Source organism: Blennius ocellaris (assembly GCF_963422515.1).
Source record: "Blennius ocellaris genome assembly, chromosome: 11".
In the NCBI taxonomy this organism is placed as follows: Eukaryota; Metazoa; Chordata; class Actinopteri; order Blenniiformes; family Blenniidae; genus Blennius; species Blennius ocellaris.
The window spans coordinates 25,546,921-25,563,245 of NC_137660.1; the positions used below are offsets into that span (position 1 = coordinate 25,546,921).

At 42.0% G+C, this 16,325-nt stretch overlaps 1 protein-coding gene across 1 annotated transcript in view; it reads right to left on the reverse strand.

Moving 5' to 3' along the window:
* bicd1a (bicaudal D homolog 1a) overlaps window positions 1–16,308 on the reverse strand; it is a gene marked incomplete at both ends in the record, with an annotated part of 29,982 nt that extends 13,674 nt beyond the window's left edge. Inside the window, one exon of the mRNA XM_080504399.1 lies at window positions 16,093–16,308. Within this exon, the coding sequence (XP_080360525.1) occupies window positions 16,093–16,308 (216 nt within the window). The remainder of the gene's footprint in view (window positions 1–16,092) is intronic.
* Between the last annotated feature and the right edge of the window lie 17 nt (window positions 16,309–16,325).

Consider the following 16,325-nt stretch of genomic DNA (forward strand, 5'->3'; position numbering starts at 1 on the left):
AACAATACACCCTGTCAACACTATTGTATTATGGACAAAGAGCAACAATAGAGATCTAAATATCATTCAGTCTTTATGAAGTCACAATTCATCTCCATGCAGTAATTCAGGTAAATGAATAAAGAAACATTTATTCATTGGACAAATGGAAGTCACAATTGAAATTCAATCAACCATTTTAAAAGAGTGCATTTGAATTACAGATGCTGCTTGTTTGCATATGAATAAGCACAAGCAATAACCATTACTGTAAAACTGTCTCTGGATATTCGGGACATTAAGCCGTTCAGCCACAAAATTGTCCACTTGTTCCATACTTCCTAAAAAAAAACAACCCAAAAAACACTCATTGCAAAAATATATTCTTCCCCCGAAGCCCCTTTTCATCCTCATTTTCTTTTATTTGTCCCTCTCTTTCAGACTCCCCTTCTTCACTCTCCCGGGAGCCTCAGTGTGATTGTACTGAACGATTAAGAGAGGAGAAACGGCCCCCAGGAACAAAACAGCTGATTAATTCCAGGCAGTGTGACTGAATGAGCTGCGAGGTCGCCAACGTCCGAGACGTCCTTCCAGCAACAGCTGAGCCCCGCGGGAGGGAAAGTGGAAATCCTGGGACCCTGTTTGGGGCAGGTTGTCTTTTTGTCGAGCAAAAAAAACCACAGCATTTCGACTGAATAATGACTGAATTTCTTATTGGAGTAGTTTGTAATAATTCTGGCGCAGTATGAAATTACAGTGTGGAGCCAGGAGGAAACAGCTGAAATGAGCTGAAGAATCGACAGTTTGAAGTGTTATGGAGCTTGACTGTTGTCTGGCCTGGAGTTGAGTTGTCATTGTGAGGTTGCCAGACAATCTGAGAACACTTCACAATGTTGTCGTTCACAGTCCAATAGCTACAACTTGTCATTTTCACATCCGGCATGAGTAAAATAAAGGAAAAGCTTTAGGCTGAAGAAAGAAAAGCCAGCTGTTTGTCTTCTTTGTGCTAAATAAAGCCAAGCTCAAGGTCACTTTAGGCTTTAAACAGGTAACCGTGACTATTTTGGTCATTTCAACAGTTCCTTCACACAAAGGCACCATTTATTTTAAAGTGAAAACAGAAAACCTTTGTTGCATTTTGGCTGTCCGTTTCACAAATGATGGTGCTCGGAGTTGCTGAACGTTGAACTTTTTGAAAATGGCTCCCAAGGTGAGAACTTTCAAAAACGCTTCGAACGCCATGGAGAGATACTTTTTTGAACATGCCACGACGGACTTTTGCAGCAAAGCTAACTATGATACCCGCAAAAGGATTTCTTCCTCAGTATAATGTCTGCAGAACCTTCTTCCGTTGAACAGACGCCTCGCGGGACGGCCGAACCCCACAATACCACGACGTGCTGATTTCCCATTTGCAGGGGATGATTCACACGCAGTTCATCCACACGGGGTTGGTGAGTCCTGGAAGCGTAACGAGCCGGCAGATGGTTTCACGAGAGCCTTCCTTTATGGGGTGAGCCATGCTTCTCCAGGTCCTCTCCCTCCATCTGTGTGCTGCTCCTCCCTCTGAGGAAGCCATTACGGTGGATGACACTGATGGCCGTGGCCTGTGTTTTACACACAGTGTGCTCCGACCCGCTTGTTGCTGCTTCTGTTGGGTTAAAAATAACATTGCGGCAGGAGTGCATTTTTCATGCTAATTACACGAGCAGCACTGACAACGCTGAATGCTTTATAATTACAAGGTTGGATCGAAACCCCTCCCCCCCCCCCCCCCCCACCCATGTATTTGTGGCCTAATTGGCACCCCAACGTGAAGAACAGCAGAGAAGATTAAAATTTAAAACGACTTCCTCAGGATGATATAATAATGGCGGCCACTCACTGACAGTCTGTTTGGATGTGTGTACTGCAAACCAAATAATGTATTCAGTCCTTAGGCTCCTCATCCTTATGTGCCTCAATGGTTAAAAGTCCAGACAATAGAGTCCCTGCCGATAGAGTTCCATCCCCGAGGCCATAGAGGGAGGAGCAGGCCGAGGGAGGGGAAAAAAAAAAAAAAAAAAAAAGCTTCACTAATGTGAGAGGAGTGTCTCACCCTGAAATCCTTCCCTGTCTCATGCAGTCCCTAATGAGGAGTCAGGGGATGGGCTCCGGGTGTGTGATCGTGTATTTGTGAGTGCAGATACAGTAGGAATCTATTTATACACACCAGAAAGAGGGTTGTATGCTATTCCTGCAACAGCAATTAATCTTCAACCCGCTTCGGTAATTAAGGAGGCCGAGTCAGACATGCAGATGCAAGAAGTTTCTTTGTATTTTAAAAGTTAGCCGAGGGTCAACAGACTGCCCATCCAGCTGATGCCACCAAGCTTGAATCCCTGCTGCAAGTAGGAAGGTAAAAATTAGACAAGTCAACAAATGAAGTTGCAATGAGTTGCTATAGCAACATAGAGCAGCTGAATTAAAGCGCTCTTATTTATATCTGTGCATATATAAACATGGGATTTTAATACATTAAACACATATTATTTCATCATTTGTGTCCGTGGAAACAGGGGAAAAAATGCAACTTTAAAAAAACAAAAGGCTACAGTGTCGACGGAGAAAACAACTTTTTTGAAAAGCTGCTCCTGTGCATGCGCACCATGATCCCAGTAAATATGGTTTCATTATAATGTTAAAAAAAAAATGGTTTTATTACCAAAACAAACAACAGCCCCCACGAGTGGTGTTACATGCTAACGACATTGTTTTCAGTGACCCTGCCATTTCCGTGTAAATGATCATCATTTTCAAAGCGTTGCGTTGTAATTGTAAAACCTTTACTAAATAAAAATGCAAAAACAATGCTTTTTCAGTTGAAACGCTGTTGTTTAAATGAGAACTAAATCCCTTTTGTTCTTCTTTTTCCCAGAGTTTCGACTTTGCGACGGATCATCTGCAATATTGCTTTTTCCTTTTCATTTATTTGGCCAAATTCAGATTAATATCACATTCACAGTTCATTCTGTGCTTGTGGGGGCTCAGAGCTCCATCTGATCACTTTTCACTCTCTGTTTCCAGCAGATTTCTCACATATGAATGGAGCCTAATGCCTGCCAAAACCTTGGTTGAATCCTCCTGTTTGCACGTTGTGTCGCGCCTGGTATTATTCATAGATGATCATCTGCAAATCGCAAAGGAAAACAGAAAGCCCAATCTGTTTGCATCAGTGTGCAATTGAGCACACATTATAACATGTAAAATAGGCCCTAAAGAATGTGACAAAGTGAAAAATAAAATCCGATCTGAATCAGTGCTGTGATAACATAATAGAGACAACAGAAAGATCATATATATCAACATATTATGAATGTTTGATAGTGACGTGGAGGAATTAATTAATCATTTCCTCCAGGGACTGATAAAGTGATTTTGATTGGGAAACATCAACGACAAGCTTTAATCTCTTTTCCTGCAGAAAATGTGATGAGTTGCGCAGTCAGAGAAATACGGGTGCTATCCGACTCATCAGATGCACAATTCCTATGAACAACACACGCGAACAGACACACACACGGATAAGAAACACCCTGTTTCACGTTGTGTCACGTCCAGATGGTCGGCCCGGCTAACCACGGAGGGGATTTCAGAACCATGGAGAGAGACATGCAGGACTGCAGCTGCGGCTGGGAAGCTACGCAGCCGGGACGTAAACACTGTGCGAGGAAGCCAAACATCATTGGACTGATATGAAGTAGACAAAGAGGAAAGAGGTAGAGATTGTGCAACTCAGAGCTTCACGGCTGATTTCAATGGGCTGTGAATCCTGCCCTGGCATTGTTACAGCTGTTTGAGACGAAGCCAAGTTATGAATTTGTCATATTGAAAAGACTTCTGGAAGATATTCAACATCAGAGTCTCCTGAATATTCACAAAGCCTGGGAACGCTGTGTGCGACGAGTGAAGGAAACAGGAATACGCAAAACGTGTCCCTTAACTGGGACATTTTGACTGCAGTGCAGAAGTCTGTGGATGTACACCACACAATGAAACAGGTGAAAATGTAAAGTCTCCAAATTGCACACAGTCTCTCTTACATCTTAATTCAACATGCATTTGGTTTATATTATATTCAGAAGTTCATGTCCCATTCGTTTCTTTAAATATATACTGAGGCGTCTGAGCCGTTGTAAGTAGAGCAAATAAAAGCAATGATTTATAAAAGACAAGAGTAGCAGAAGCTGCCAAAATAACAAATATAATTTAGATTACGTCTCCCTAATCTCCTGATTTCCCTTTTTTTCTTGTTAAAGCCCATTGACAATGATCCGAACATGGCCAAAGGTAATCTAACAAACATTAATAGTCTCTACTTTAATATTTCTCTTCAGAACAGATTGTTTAAAACCTTTTGCAGACCTGAAATTACCCAATATTATGTTTACCTCAGTGCACTCTAGTGTAGTGGTCAGCATTATCACTGATGTGATTTTAGCCATAATAACCTTACGAGGACACACTTGCAAAAGAGATTATTAATCTCAATGTGTTTCTCCTCAATAAATAAAGGCTAATGAAATGGAAATGAAAAATTAACAGTGAAAATCAGACTTGTTTCTTTTTCTTTGTTGTGGGGCAGAGTGTACGTGATGACCAATGTCTATATTTACACAAAATAACACCTTTACCACTAAAAAGTACAACAACATCAGCATAAAAACAATTTTAATGAAATCTAAATACAGTGAAATGTCTAAATAAACCCTCCCCTATAGCTGTTGCATTATAGGTGCTTTAACAAACTCTGACAGCATGATGTTGAGCAACGAGGTAGCTCGCTTTCATGGCAGCATGAAACGTGTGCCACTTTTCAAAAATGTGTTTTTATCAACAGGTATGTTTTGTATGTCATGCAGTCTGACTGACACTAAAGTAAATGGATCTCTTGAGGAGACACTTTGAAAACGGGAGAACGTTTGAGGGAAACGTTGCCCCCGTAATATTTTGTCCTTTGACAAGGACAAAGAGACATCCCCATGTGCTTCTCTGCCACGGGGAAAAGTGCCAAGTCAAGAGATCTGTCGTCTATAAAAACACACAAGCACATTTCCACAAGTGAGAGGAAGCTGGATAATCACACCCCAGCAACAATGGAGGTCAGTCACATGGAGGAAAAAAAAACCCAAAAGCATCACAAGAAAAGACTGAAAGTGATCACGTTTAAAAATCCACATGAAATTGTACTTTTGATATTCATCTGCACACACACACATCTAAATGTAAAAATCTGATCTGACGAATGTTCCTCTGTGTGTGTTAATGTGCTCTGGGCCACCAGACGTCCTCCACTGAATCAGCAGGGACTTGTTTACTTTATTATTCTGCCATTGAGTGGCCAGGCATGCTCCACTGCACCATTTAAGTCCTTTAGTCTAATTTCCCTCGCTGGTACCTCAGTCGCTCCTCTATTCATGAATTACTGTCCACATAAACAATGAAGCAGCATGACATGAGTGCTTTATGGATCGTAAAGAGGGAGGATTTGCCCTCCTTTCTGCTGCTTCTTCCCGAACTGGCATTTATTGCACTGAAGCCTATTATCCCTCTGATAATATGCTATACTGCTGAAGTGTCAGCATGCCGAATAATAGCAGAGAAACACTTTAAGTGGAAAAACCCTCGCGATTTGCAGGAAATCCACAGTGGTGTCACATCTGCTGCTTCGCTCACTGAGTCAATATGCAGAATACATGCCGGGTGACACTGAGAGGTCTGCCAGGGGACGCGCTGGGTTTGGTTCAAAAGAGGTTGCTTGTTCAAGTGATACAATTTGGCGCAAGACCGCTTGGCGATAAGAAAGGTGCTTGGATTAGTTCCCAGAATGCCTATCACTTTTGTGTGCTCGGTCTGCGCCCTGCTGCACGGACAGCGAATAGTTCAAGATGCAGCTGTGAGGAAGATTTGCCTTCCTGATCCCAAGTGTACCAACATTTTGACTCAAATCCTTCCCGTCTTATCTCTTCTCTGAGCAAATCTGAGCAACACCCGAAGTATTTTTGAAACGACGGATCACGAATTGTAGTTCACCGTAAGAAAGAGCCATCCGTGCGCCAACAGACTGTTCGAACAGACTCGTACCAGCTGCAACTGTGTCACTCTCATTGCTTGGTAATGTGCCCTGCAGGAGATCGTGAGCCAGCCAACCACAAAAACACACGGCCCTACCTTCCAGCCGTTCCACCACACTAATTCATGTTCAAAAATACACACGGCTACAGGCACACTCAGACATCCACTTCACTGGTATTCACGTCCAACTCCTGCAGTTCACTTGAATAGAGCGCGAAAGCCGGCAGGCTAATATAATAGATTAGAAGAAAAAAAAAAGTACGTGGAAGAGGAAAAGCTTTTCAGCTTGGGGGAACAGGAAAGAGAGCGGGAAAAAAAAAAGTCAAATTTAACTAAACGTTAAAATTTTTTTTGCATATATGCACCATCTGATTCACGTTCAATCTGAAATTGTTGAGATTAAAAATATTTTTCAGCAGCATCCTGACCAATACAAGCAGCAGTACATTAACATTCCAGACTAAACTGGCACAAAAAACACATAAAACATATAAGATAAGGTCAAGCTGATTGTCACTAAATTCAACATCCTAATTGTGTCAAAGTCAAATAATTTAATGCTGAAAAATTCCTTGAGACTCAAAGATGTAATTGACATTTACTATCAGTCAGATTTCTTGACACATCACTTCCTTGCTCATTGACATAAATATTTGCACAACATTTTTAAGGTTTTATCTGAACATTTTTGTTCGGAATAATAATAATAACAATAATAATAATAATGACTATTTTCTTCATGAACCTTTAATGCTGAGTCTCCTGTGTGCTGAGGGGTGAGCGTTAATGGCGAAGAAGAATTACAGCTCTAATGTACGATCGACCCACTCTGTCTTCCCAGTGCTACACCTCCACCTCCCTCCCTCCTTTCGACTGTTCTTTATGTCTTCTTTGGCCACATGTTGGAACAAGGAAGATTAAAAAGGGAAAAAAAGGGGGGCTAATCAATAAGCAAAACACAAAAAAAAAAACAAAAAGGGAAGAGAACACAGGAAATGAGCCAAGACTCGTGGGGACAGTGTTGAGGAATAAAAATATGGGAAGGTGTCTGGAGACGCTCGGACTGATTGATATTCTGCAACAGTGCCAGGAGACACACCCAGACAGTCAGCCAGAGGCACAAGGGAGACACACAGAGCAGATTCGACTGATAAAACAGTCTCCTTTCTCCGCAGTGGGTCTCTTTCTGATGAAGCCAGATAAACATAGACGACAATGGAGAGGCCAGCGTGCACACCCTGACCCTGTTGGTATTGACACATGGGGCCTCTGGGTGACTCAGAGCTTTAGTGCAGAGCCTCCACGCCGGGACCGCAGACTTTATTCTTTACCTTCTCTATATGCTGCAGACGCAGGCGAACAGAATCCGGCGTTTCTGCTGAAACTTTAGGATTTTCACTTGAGAACGCGTGCGTTATATAATCAAACACTTCAGACTGAGGTTCACAGTGTTGGAAGCTTGTCTCAAAATCGTTATTTTCGGTGCCTCAATACTTTTTTACTGGCTGACTTCACAAATTCTTTATTGTGGAGTAGTGGCTAGCATTGTTGCTTCATAGCAAATATATCCCCTGTTTGATTCCGAGCTTTTTTCGATGTGGTTTGCAAGTTCTCCCTCTGCATGGGTGGGATTTCTGTAGTTATTCCAGTTTCCTAATAGACTTTTGATGTTATGTAGAAAATATGAATTGGTCTTAGTAGCGAATAAGAGTGGATATGTCTCCCCGCGTTTGACATGATTACAAGTGTGGGTTTTGCTTTTATTTATATCTCATATATTTTCTTATTTGATATTTTTTACTAAAATTATCCCATAAAAAAGGGTTAAAAATAGCTATGTATGAAAGGAGTGACAAAAAACCCCAATATGCACTATTTCACAGCAGATAAATGTAATGAGGTAATAAAAATGATAAAATGATAACAATGACTCGAGGAATAATAGCATGATGTAACACTTAATAAGATTTATTGGTCCATAGTTCATATATTATATGAAACAATAGTATACAGACAATTTAGAATATACACTTATAATATCTAATTTAACATTATAAAAGTAATTAATCAACATAGATATCTTGCACTTTGGTCACATTTATTCCAGATGCTCCATTCTAGTCTTTTTTCAGACTTTTATTTTTTTAAACAAAACCTCAAATGGACCAACTTAAATGTCCATTCTCTTTTGGTCTTTCATTTCTCTGACCTACTTACTTTCGACACCGCCGCGATAAAGAGTACAGTAATTAAACAGGTTAACTCGGCGATGATTTAGTATCTGTCCAACCCCATAACCCCTCCAACAGGGTCCAAAAGACAGAGACAGATCTCTGACCCCTTTCTGTGTCACACACCCATCACTTTGTTTGAGTGTGCATCGTTCCCGAGCTCGCTGTGCTGGATATAATGGCCTCTGGTCAACTAGATATGAGACTTCTCTTTCCTTGGTATGTGCAGAAGATAAGCAGTGAATACGACTCTGCGGTAGATGAAACTAAATTGCTCTGTCTGGACTTAAAAAAAAAAAAAAAATCACTGGCGTTGGTGATGTTTTCAAATCTGATTTGACAAAAGTAAATCATAGGAATGCATTTAAACAGTGGAGAAAAATACGTATATATATGGAGCATATGAATACAAAAGTTTTCTAGCGAGGGGACAGGCTGATTTTTTTCACTTTGCTTTCAGGGGTTTGCAGCCGACACAGCTAAAGTAGACGACGAATCGATGCAGCAGCCGCAGGCAGGGGAGTCCTGTTCCTTCTTACTATATTTCACTGCAGCAAAAAGAAGCTTTCTAAAAAAAAAGCGAGAGAGAGAGAGAGAGAACAGCATGAAATCTATGCAGGCCTTGATTCTGCAGATTCATCCCACCTATGTTTCTTTCATGAGAAGATCACGAGTTTTTCAAAAAAGCCAAGGACAAAAGAAAATATAGGTCAAATTGAAAACAAGTGAAAATGATACTGTATCTTGCATAGTGTTCTGCTGACGCCTGCACTTTCTCTCCTCTTCCTCTCATCTCCATTAGGTCAACGCAGCCATAAAAAAAACCCCTGAAGTAACAAAGACGTTCGGCAGACGGGTTTGGGACGCTCATCGCTGCCACTCCAAGCCCCCAGACACGATCACAACATCGCTAAAGAAAAACAGAAAGAAGCCACACACACAGACGCACTGAAAATGGTTTGATGTGTGAGTCAAACACAAAGAAATAACCTTGAAGCGCTCACTCAGAGAACACAAACGGAGAGCCACCCTCCACAGGAAAATCCTAAAGGGCAGACAGGTCCTTATCTTTATGCCCAACAGCATCCCTGTTCCTGTTGACCAGGTCACAGGTCGCCCATAATTTATTGGACCACCACGACAACAAACCTCCCTTCCTACACGTCGCATGAAAACACAGCACATAAAAACCTAAACGTGATTCAAATGAAACTTGTTTCTGTGGCTCCTTACGTTGATGAAAGCGACTGATTTCAACAACTGTTCAATCTGATAACAGGACGTTAAAGGGGACCCGTCAGATGTGTTCGGCAACATCCACTGATTCCAACAATACGGGCGCAGCTTAGCTCAGACGTGGCACCTTTTCAACATGCGGAGCGGAAATCGATGCATAATTCCAAACCTTCTCTCCAGGGAAGGACTGTGGGGGGTTTGTGGGGGGAGGAGGAGGAGGAGGAGGACGAGGAGGAGGAGGGTAACAGGAGATGAGGAGGGGGTATGATGGGGTGAGGGTTTCGCATAACTGAAGGAGGGGAATAACACCGTCTTAGGAGCTATTGATTCAGTCTCTCTCCAGCCATGTTTACGATCCTCCTAATGTAAAAAGAAAAAAGAAAAAAGGGACAAAGCCTATCTCTTCTTTCCTGCCATGACAGATACATTTACAACCACAGCTGCTCTCTCTTCTGTAACTCCTTCAAATACAACAAAGTGAAGAAATGTTAATTAGTAATTAGGATTTTGCGAATCCCCCGGTGGTCTTTACTTTCTGAATAATAATTAGCCAGATGCACAGAGGAGGGTCACACATTCGGCTTAACTTTGATGCACTGGAGTTGTGTCAGCAACTTTTCTCATATGACTGCAGGATGAAATGTTAATTACCTCCGAAAAGGTGACACTTCATCAATAATATATCAACACCAGTCGGCTTTGTGCTGCAGGACACTGAACGTTCAGGAGAAATGGCAAGATTGTTCACAATAATAAAATAAAGTAGTTTTAAGTAACAGGAGCTTAAAAGAAAACCTTCCATATCCAGGTGGGAGAAATGTAATATTTGCAAAAGTATGAAGAATTGCACTCCCGCTCTTGTATTATGTATGTGCCGGCAAGCTTGTATACCTCTTGTTTTTGTTATGTGAATGCTTTAAAATGGGAAATGGGATTTTTCCCGACTATATCATTTCCCAGCTGCATCAACTGAGCTCAGATCCGACATTGGTTGTGTTGATCCATCCTAGCTATCTGTCCAGATTTCATCCAGGTAATCACTGCGCCTGGTCCAGACGTTACAACATCTCTATGAAGGATCGGTTTTTCTGAGACACATGCTGAATGAAGTGTGTGTGAAGATGAAGACACACGAGGAAGACCAGTAGAGCTCCACTGCAGGGAAAACAAACATAACACCATCTTGAACTTTTCCTGTTGCAAAGGCCTTGCAGACAAAAATGATGCGTCGTACGAACTGCTGGCACGACTTTGAATAAGAGAGAAAGATCATGCTGACATGATGAATCCTGACGGAATCTTCCTTTCTTTTTGGTATTTGAAGTTATATGTGCAGAGTTTGATGCGGATCTCAGCTGGCATTTTCCTCAGCCTAAAGCCTTCAGAACAGAAGTGACCTGTGAACCACTTGCTCCCAGCCTATCACAAATGTCAATTCTTCTGAAGGTCTATTATTCAAAAGGAACCACGAGATGTGCTTAGACATTACAGAAAAAGAAAACAAACAATGGAGATGATCAAGGTGAAACTTTCCTGAAAATTGACGACCATCCACTTGGAAGGAACAGGACGGTCAAAAGACAAAAAGTTAAATGACAGAAGAGGGAAATCGAGCTCCTGCATGACTGCAAGGCTGCGTTGCAAGTACATCGTGAAGACGAATTCCAGCTGTTTGGGCAACAGGATGAAAGGAAATCACTAGAAAGTTATATAAACACACTTGTCAGACCATAGGGCTGCTCTGCAGCAATGGCACCTTCCTCCTTCCGTCTCTTAATATGCCGCGTCCAAGGAGGATCTGCCCGGAGACAGCACTAACAAGCCAGAACCACTGGGTAGCCTCCGTCACTACTTCGGCATCTATCCAGAGACATGCAGTATACACACACACACACACATAGACACACGGTGAGCCAATGAGAGTGTGATTGGGCCGTGAGGCAGAGGGGAGGAAGGGAGGAAGAGAAAAAGAGAGCAAGAGAAAGCTTGGCAAAGAGGGATTCATCGCAGAAGAGAGGGCGGGACAGGGCAAGAAGAAAACACTTTGTGCTTTCAGCACCAAAACATGCCCAGAGCATCTTTTTTCCTGCTTGGGCCCTGCAGGCAAGAAAGAAATCCATGCAGATGCTTCTGAAGGAAAACAGCTTATCAAATAAACACTTGTAATGGTGACGGCAACAACAAAATATTGTTTTCTGCTGTGCTGCATTAGCCTGCAAGCTAACGGTCTCATACCACTGCGACCATCGGTTATCATTTCATTGTGGCTTTGGATAAATACAAACGCATACAAATGCACACTTTTATCTAACAAAGGCCACACTAGCCTCGTCTTCTAGCAGCTGAGTCATGGTGCCATGCATAAATTTGCTTCTGTGTTTATTTTGTGACGTGCGCTACAAGCTGTGCTCTTGTCCTATTCTCTCAACCAGCTGAAACTTGGACCTGGAGCGAAGTACCAGAGCAAATAGGACATATGTGTGAGTGAGAGAACGTATGCAAGACACCGACATTGTCTTGCACACGAGGACGGTGCAAAAATGCTTGGCGTGCTCATCTATACACCTGTAATTACAGTCACCGAGGCTAAAGGCGGCATCTACACCTGTGTGCATGAAAACACAACTCAAAACTCCCACAGGGTTCCCATTCTGTTTTAACATCACATCTAAAAATAAATGCATATCATTGCATCAGTTTGACTGAAACTTGACTTTAAAATGTGCCAGAACTCTCACTAAACCCTGATCCAGAAGTCAAACAGCAAATAAAAAAAGTAAACAAGAGCAAATACAACAGTACAATAGAAGAGCTTAGTCGAGCTACAATCGCAGCTCGACTTTGCTGGGCATGTAAACGTAATGAGAGAGGATGTTTCTTCCAACAGCATCTGAATGGATGAACTCCAGTCATCCACCTCCTACCGGTTTCATCCAACTCAGGGTCATGGGGGACCGGATCCAATCCGGGCGTACAATGGCTGAGAAGCAGGCGACATCATGCAGAGGTCATCAGTTTGCAATGAAATACTAAATCCAATTTATCCTTGCGAAACAAAGAGGAATGGTGCAATTTCTTATTGAAATTTCACTCTTATTTCGCTAAAGGAGTCAACATTTATGAGATTCCACTCGTTCCCAGAAGCAATTCCAGTTTCAATCGGCAGCCTCCTGGCCTTTTATAAAAGCAGCTCTCGGAGTATAGACGGAGCGGGAGTGACGATATTGTGGCGGCAGGTTTGCACTTGGTCTCATGAGCATAGAAGTGTAGGGACCAGAGGTGTGTGTGTGTGTGTGTGTGTGTGTGTGTGTGTGTGTGTGTGTGTGTGTGTGTGTGTGTGTGTGTGTGAGTGTGTGTGCATCCCTCAGAAGTAATATCACATATTGAATATGTTTCTCCTGACAGGCGAGGGTGCAGACAGAAAGACAAGTGAAGACACACAGAGGATGAAGATGTAAACAGTTGACAGATGAAGCTCCCCAAAAACCTTCCGCACAGATCTACTCTGAAAAATAATAAATGATTGCTGGATCGTCAATAAACCGAGAGCAATAGACTATCTGCAGTTTTAAAATATTTAGTTGGCTACCAGCTCGTAGCGACAAAACATTTGGGAAAAAATTGTGTTTCTCTAATTTGTACCATGATCGTAAAGAGATCACAAAACTAAATACTCATATCCAGGGTGTGATTAGCTGGGGATTTTTGTGCAGATTGGTAAAAAATAAACCCCAAACAAAAACACATTAAACAAATGTGCAATAAACTCGAGTTTATTTATCTGGCTTTCACCTCTGACACCTCTGGGGTAAAACTCATGTTTCTACAGTCTCACTGCATATCTTTCTGCTACTGTGCTGCTTTGAAAGCAAAAACAACTGAAGTAATTGAAACATTTGTTATAGTTTTCATCAAGGCTCCGTTTACATTACTCCGTTTCTCTTGTCTATAAGTCACACCAGCAGTGACTGAGTGGTCTGTTATCCCCCCCTGTTTTAATGCATCTTGAGTTCCCACCACAGGCAATTCAAAAGATTCTTCACTTTATTGTTTTTGATTTGATTTCATAGACTTTTGTGCTTCTGACTTCTGCTCTATAGTTATAAAACAATTAGGGCCGACAAGCTGATTAACATTGAGTACGTACTTAATTGCACAATTTTCGTGAGTTGATTGTCATTAATCCAACTTTCTTTTCTAATAGCATGAATGCACAGTGGGAATATAACCCATTCCATGTGATGTACAACAGCATTACATTACAACTTGTGAGTTCTACTATCTGAAACCTTTATGTGACATCTGTTTCCTCCAGATCTTCATAGAAATGTTAACATGGGCTTGACTTTGTCTTGTAATTGAAATATGGAGCAGTTTTCTCGTGCCTTTATCTCAAAGAGACTTTTTGGTAAAAATGAAAGTGGGAAAAAAAGAAGCTAAATCCTTTCTGGGCACAGATATCACTAACTGTTGCTTTATATTAGCTTTTCCCATCCTTCCCTCTCTGCTCTCCTCGCCCACACAGCCAACATCTCTCTGCTTCTTCCTCGTCTCCGTCTCATCACGTCCTCAGACATCATCTCCCACATCGGGCATGATCCGATAATCCATAGGAGTGAGTTATCAGTTGGACAGAGCTGTGCTGCTGGCCGTATTAGGCTGTCTCGTCAGCTTAGACTTGTTTTTTTGTTTTGTGCGCTCAGATCATTCAGATTCTGCACGCGAGTTAAAACGTAATGTTCTGCTAAGCAGTGGAATGAAAGGGCACGGCGAACAAGGGTGTAAATATATAACCACACATGCATAATGTAAGCTGTTGAGTGCCGCCTGAAATACTGTACCAGCTTGGGACGCCATCTCATCATGATTTTTTTAGTTTGCTATATTTAGTGAGTCCACTGTACAAGAAGAACCCACAAATGGAGCATATCCAACATGACTCACACACCGAAAATACTTAGTTATGATGGATACAAATAGATCTTTATTGGTCCTTTAATCTTTTTTCAAATGAGCAAGCAATAAACATGGACCCCCAAAAAAAGTCGATAAAGTAATGAGCTGTAAAATAATAAATACAAACACTTACTGGGACCAGCAATATTAGCTAGAGTATCTAAAAATCGAAATGCATTGGACAAATAACTGCAGGATTGGACTCCCTCGCTTCTCTCAACATTATTGTTTTGTTTTTTTAATGATATGGATGACACCTTATAAATAAAGAAGAGGCTTCATAAGTTGTCAGCTAAAATTGGGAACCCCCCCCTTGGCCTTCTTGGCTCCAGCAGCTCCAAAAGCGACCTTGGGCTGTGAAGCTCCGTCAGCATCCTCCTCTTGTTGCTACATGTTTGCATTAATGACCGAATGTATGAGCACGCCCTGCATTCATTATTCAAGCATCCCTCAGCATAGGATGATGAAGCCAAGACCTGTGCAGAGACGACGCTCAGGAATATGTGGGAGCATTCGAAGAACTCGCTTCTTTTTGGTATATAGCATATTTGGATGTTATTTAAAAGAACATTGAGTTTTAGAGTAGGGGTGACAAAAACATTTTACTACAAGGGGTCATATACAGTCCAATTACATCTTGAGTGAGCTGGACCAGTAAAACGGTGCCACACTAACCTTTAAGTCTAAACTTTAAGGTGGAAAATACAGTGAAATGTCAAAATAAAAAAACAACCCTTTCCTATATCAACCTGACAGTGTGGCTTTGAGGTTATTTTGCTCACAACAAGGAAACTATCTTTCACGATAGCGTCACTGATATCTCGGCTTGAGTCTCAGTGTTGTGTTGTGTCCGCTACTCTTAAGAAATTCGTTAAAAATCAATCACTGTTTTCAAATTTTTTTAACAAATATTCTTGGTGGTTTGGCCTCTGAGAGCCTCTTGTTTTGGCCCGCAGGCCTTACATGTTTGTCACCCATGATTTAGAACTTTACTGCTAAGAATTGCGTGCATAATGACACACATGCTTCTAGTTTTTATGATAATATAGTCATATTTGATATTGCATGATCCAAATGCATGTTTTTGGACAATGGGATGACAAATGTTGTAAGAATGGAAACTCCTTGCAAAAGCGTAACATACAAACTCTTGTCAAAGAATATTCTTCATATATTCTTTCCATCCACTACAATAATTCATTAATTAAATGATCTATTGAGAAAGACAATTGTGGGTGGGGTGGGGTGGGGGTTCAGACTTTTCCGCCTGTGGTTTCCAGACAGAACGACTTTCCTTTGCAGGGCAGGAACCTTAAAACAAATGCATTGTGCTGGATTGTTATTGCAGAAGCCAAAACATTGTATATCCAGATGCATCGCTGTAATGACAACTTATTCACACAGGGTGCATCATAACACACCCTGCAGTTGGAGGACTTTCATTTGCATTAAATACTCAGCGATTTTGAACCCCGATGGCTCTATTTCCCACCGATCACAGGTTTTCAGACTAGATGCAGATGATCCAGAGCACCTGTCCGCAGTGCGCGCGTGCGTGTGACGTGCGTGTCCTCACCTCCTGCAGCTGCTCCAGCTCCTTCCGCAGGGTCTCCTGCTCGGTCTCCAGCTCCACATACTTCAGCTTCAGCGCCTGGTTCTCCTCCAGGACCACCAGCCCGCACTCCGCAGCCCGGATCTTCTCCCGGTTCGCCTCCGCCAGCTCCTGCGTGAGCCGCTCCACCTCGGCCCGATACTCATCCGCCGATTCCCCGCATCCTCTCCCGGCGGCCATGGCACAGTCTCTGGGCT